Source organism: Nothoprocta perdicaria, unplaced genomic scaffold (genome assembly GCF_003342845.1).
Source record: "Nothoprocta perdicaria isolate Ctin4 unplaced genomic scaffold, notPer1 scaffold_117, whole genome shotgun sequence".
Taxonomy (NCBI): Eukaryota; Metazoa; Chordata; class Aves; order Tinamiformes; family Tinamidae; genus Nothoprocta; species Nothoprocta perdicaria.
The window spans coordinates 1,970,882-1,976,273 of record NW_020454283.1 but is presented as its reverse complement, the minus strand read 5'-3'; the positions used below and the strand labels follow the sequence as shown (position 1 = coordinate 1,976,273).

The following is a 5,392-nucleotide window of genomic DNA, read 5'->3' as shown; positions in this document are numbered from 1 at the left end:
ACTAACAGAAGAAGAGAGTAAAATTATCTAAAGAAAAAATGAGGATTTCAAAGTTATGAGTTGGGGGAAAAAAGAAAGTATAAATTTAGATAGTTTCCCATTTAATATCAGTTAAATATCATGCTGTCCTAACTTAATATTCCTTGCCTAGATTCAAATATATAAACAGATGGCAAATATGATAAATATCACTGATAGAAGTCCAGTCCACATAACATGYTTCACTGTAGTCTAGCTTTCCCTTTTAATAGCCCTTTATAAAGTTTACAACATGGTCGACGATCTTCTTTGATGATGGAAAAGAGAAAATACTGTAACCAAAAAATCCCAGGGCGCAGTGGAAGCCTTCTTCAAGGTGGTACCAGGTCACTTTTACATCGTTGTCCTCCAGACGTTTCTTGTACAGCAGCCCATCGTCCCTGATCACATCATGCTCACAGGTGATTATGCAGGTATCAGGTAGGCGGCAAACCACCGAATCTTCTGCTAATAGTGGGGAAAATGTTGTCTCAAATACTTCTTTGACTTCTTCGTAGACTTGAGCTTCACATGGAGTGGACAGTGGTGCTTTATAGCCCTGCTTAAATTTATCTGGGATAAGGTCCGGATTTATCCACTTTCTGTATTTTAAATTTATACTCTCAGGAACGTGAGAACCTGCCAAAAGAGCTTCTTCCAAAGCAGGATCCTTATTCAGGTATTTGAGGATAAAATGAACTAAACGCTTCCGGGACAAGAGGGGAATGAGAGCATTTTTCTGATAAGAAGGCAGATTAAAATTCAGAGCTTGGAGAAATGGATAGATCATTACCTGGGCACGTATCTTTGGAATATCTGTCCTATTTGTCAGTTCTTGGCAAACACTGGTACTGAATGTGGCCCCAGCACTATCCCCACAAATAATAATGCGGTCAGAATCCACCCCGTAGTTTTCTGCAGTCTGCAAAAAGTGAACAGTAGCAGCAAGGCAGTCCAAATTTTGGCCTGGATACTTATGTTCAGGAGCTAAACGGTACCTGGAATGTACAAAAGACAGCAAATACGTATACAAATATATACATCGGTGAAGTGCTTTAATGTGGCATCTTAAATGCATCCACATTCTCTATATATTTTCAAAAATGTGTATTTGGTTTCAAATCCTGAGTGCTGAAGCAGAGCAGCACAGCTTCTTCCATGTCTATTGAACCATCAGACAAACTATAGTCAAACTATTATATACTATACATGGACTATATATATATATATAGACTAACATAGCCAAACTATTGACTATAGGGGCTTATTCTAGAGTAGTTTAACATAACAGAACATGGAGACTTGAGTCCTACAGCCATCCATCTTTAAAAAGAATCTGTAGCTGATGTAGTTTAAAGAAAATATTAATACACGTTATTTATTTATTTATTATTTGCTCTTTATCCCCACAGTCTCCTTAAAGAAAATATTATTACACTTTATTTATTATTTGCTCTTTATCCCCAGTCTCCTAAAACAGGGAAATCTGAAATCAGAAAAGCAGCTTATAATTTGTTATGAAAGAACAAAAGCAATCATTTGCATAGGGTCAAGAATATAAAACATGCAAATATATCCTTCAGAAAATTGTTGGCAATTTGTATCTTCATAAAACAAATATTCAAATCCAATCAAGTTTTTGCCATTCTCATTTCCGACGCTGGGAGGAGCTCACTTACCCGACAGACACAACCACCGAATCGGACTTTTGGGCTATGTACCGGCACACTTTTTCATGGCTTCCTGGGAAACAAATGTTGCCAAGAGTATTAATATCTTAAAATGCTTAAAATGCTAATTCGGATACCATAGCCCAGTCTAAGTGATTTTTATATTTGAAGCAGAGACTTCTGCGGGTATGTCTCCTGAGAAAGCAGCCCRTTTCTCTGTGTCTAGATAGGCAGAAATTATGTTATATTAAAAAGTCTAATTTTATATGTTTTTCATAACGAGGATATGAGTTGAAATAAACCTGTTTTGTTATATTTAAAAATATATTGAGTATTCCTTCAACCTTCATTCTGAATTCCCTCCATCCAGAAGCTCTGGCTTACAGGTAATTGTTCAGCAATGTATTTTACCTTCCATTACAGAACATGCAAATGTCTAGGGCCTGTGAAAACAGTATCTTTTAGAATTKTTAAAAATTATTTTTATTTATCCTGATTTTTTGTGATTACTGTTTAATAAATTAAACTGATTAAAGATTTAAACTGAATAAAGATAACCTAGCTAAAACACATGCATCATTGCCACACACTTATAAATAGATGTTACAGACCACTCCAAAACTAAGCTTGAAGTATTTCTTAGATTCAGGACAGTTTTTAAAAATATAATTAATTACCATGAATTATTGTTATAATGTCATAATATATAATGTCATAATTTATAATGTTATAATGTCAGAATGATCAGAAAGAAATTTTGTTTCTTACTGATGCTTCCAAACATCCCACATCCTCCATGGATGAAGATRACTGCTCTCCGCTTGCTTGCAGATGCCAATCTTGGGAGGTAAATTCTCACTGGCACCTCCCCGAAAYGTTGATCCTTTGTGAAGAGCTTTGGATCCCTGAGTGCTGGCAGCCCATCACAAAGGAATCGTATAAATATATGCTCCTTCAAGATACCCAAATATTCTAAGTTCTTTGCCTAGATATAATAGGAGAAATGAGAAATTAGTATAGGAAATCCATATTCTTAAGACCACCTTCTCCTCTTTTTAGAGCTATATCGGTCATTTGACACTCTACAGGATTACTGTAGGGTAGATAACCCTAATGACTTTGTGAGTTCACTTGCAAAAAGTGAAAAAAAAAAAAGTGAAAGTAATAATATACATCTCCATTATTTGAGATGGAGTTTTATCTGGAAAAAAAAATGCTTTTTCCATCTAATGTATTATATAAATACATCYTAAAATCTCTGTCATCTGGATTTATCACACATATTATCAGGCATTTACTGAGGTCCATAAGTTAGGAGTCATGAGGTCTGAGGCTCTCTCTGGAGTCCATGAAAAAAAGCATTTCTTGAGGTTGATCCMAGCTTCAGCTCTGCTAAGTCGTACTCTGATCACCTCTGTTAATTATAAATGGAGCCTGTCTACTTCAGATGCATTTGTTAAGTATTTGGGATTAGGTGGGAAGAAAGTTCCTAGCATATTTAGTAAAGCAGGAGCACCAGACTCATGCCAGTTGGTGTACAAGTGTTTTAACTTAGTGATCTTTGGTCCTGAGCAGAGGTTATAACTGAGGCATTTTCTGCTAGAGATGATATTTCTCTTCCTCTTAAATGATAACTTAATTGCCTTGGATTGATTACAGTTCATTCTTTTGGAATGATATTAATCATCAGGAACTACTTGCCAATTGGATTGATCACACCTCTTTGGATAACAAGAGCCTCCATGTACATACTCTGCCAGTGCCTCACAAACCAACAGCTTACTATGCTTTTGAAAATTGATCTTTACAATCTTTTGTATCTGGCCTTTGATTTGAATTCGTTCACTTTATCCCAGAGGCGATACAAGTATTAACCTTAGGTAGTAATTTTGCTTCACAGGAGCGTTGCCGCAGGACAGAGCCAGAACGTTCTCAGCTGCAGGATTCCAGCTATCTTATACATGCGACACCAAAAGCTGTCATGCCTATTAAGTCACTATTTTTTGTCAGAGGGATGATTTTGGAATGGCTGAAATTAGCAGAACCGCAATATCATGTTTTAAGTGTATTAAAAATTAAATTATTTAAGTGTATTTGAGTGTATGTTTTAAGTGTATACATCTTGCCCGTACTTTTAACATCCCTGTTTTTTATTGAGTTTGCTGATCACAAATTTATGCTAGTCTTGATATTAAAGCATTCTCTCTAAATATCATCCTTCCTTTTCTCATTTTAGGGGCTTCTGATGTCCCAGAGGCATCGCCACATTCTGGGACAACACTGCCACAGAGGAGAAAGAGGAAATCTGTACCTGTCCTGTTAAAAAACTTCCTCTTGACCAGCAATAACAAAGTAATTGAGAATGAATAATAAAACATTCAAAACGAAAAAAAAGATGACTATTCCTAACCAGGTGCTTGTAGGTGAAACATATCATATTAGTTAGGTTCTAAAAAGTGTTAAATGTGAGGAAAAAAAGAGGATCCAAATTATCACATCAGCAGAGCTGTTTTTGTGAAATAATGCCCATGAAAAGCTATCAGATGGAATGTCTAACTTCTGCCACAATTTTTTTTATTTTTGTGAAGGATCATATGGTGGCCATACTTCTATTTTTAAAATAATTATTGATTCACTTGCCAAATAGCAGAAAGTATTCGGTTTGAGATTTATGAACTTTAAGACTACATTTGGCAGCTTCCTTTTCAGATGCTGCCTTCCTAAATGGGAWTTGGATATTTTGGAACATATTATAATTGAAGCTGGAATACATACTGTTCAAGAACAATCACATTCACACTTCTAACTTAGATGGGCTCCCTACAAAAATTGCTAAAACCACTCCGTGGTTTCCCAGTTACTGCAGAACAGGAGCCATGGCAAGGACAGGAAAAATATTATAGGTATATCAAAACTCAGAAAATAGATCAAATAGTTTGAAATGCACTGAGATACAGAAGGCTTCAGTTACTCCAATAGAGAACTCTGCAGTTAAGTTAAATGATATCCAATGGTGTCCTCTCATCCACAGGACAGTCATTTCATTATAGAAAGCATTCAAGTTTTAATTGCAGTGCAAATATGGCAAAACTCAGGAAAAAAAAAAAGAAAAAGATGAAAAAAGTAAAACTCACCTCCCATAGGCTATTTTTATACACAGGAATAAAACAGTGCATCAAATTTTGGCCCTTATTTTACAGTCTGTGTTTGTTACTGTGTGGCTCCCATTACACATAGCTGCAGAATTTAAATGCATACCCTCATAATTCCGTCCACGCATCTCCTTTCCTGAACACCAAGCTATCCCATATCATGATACACTTACCATCATTTCCATCAGAGAATATAGTAAATGATATAAGTAGAACTTTAAAGGCTGGTCAACTTCAGGAGGAATTTCCGCCTTGAAGTCCTCACGGTACCTTGCTACTATAACCGGTAATATGAAAGCAACCAGAATTCCTGCTATTAATGCCAAAGGATAAAAAAGCTCCATTTTAATTTATTGAGGATGACTTGTTAGAGAACTGTTGGACATGATGCTGTCAATATTTATATCCTCCAGCCTGACTCCTCACAGAGCTTATTTGCATGCCCAAATTCTCCACCCTCCTCCTACGGAGAAGGATGCCACACGCCAAAAACACGCAAACATCCGGCAGTGCCACCCGGCACAGCTTCCTTTAGTGTGGTCAAGGAGGTTA

General features: G+C 36.3%; 1 protein-coding gene across 1 annotated transcript; it reads right to left on the bottom strand.

The window, feature by feature from the left end:
• Nucleotides 1-244: 244 nt before the first annotated feature.
• On the bottom strand, nt 245-5,184 carry LOC112959651 (arylacetamide deacetylase-like 4). Its single transcript, XM_026053707.1, has 4 exons — nt 5,014-5,184; nt 2,457-2,673; nt 1,698-1,761; nt 245-1,016 (listed from the first exon to the last, which is right to left on the bottom strand). Exons 1-4 carry the CDS (start codon nt 5,182-5,184, stop codon nt 245-247), a joined length of 1,224 nt encoding a protein of 407 aa, XP_025909492.1.
• Nucleotides 5,185-5,392: the final 208 nt, after the last annotated feature.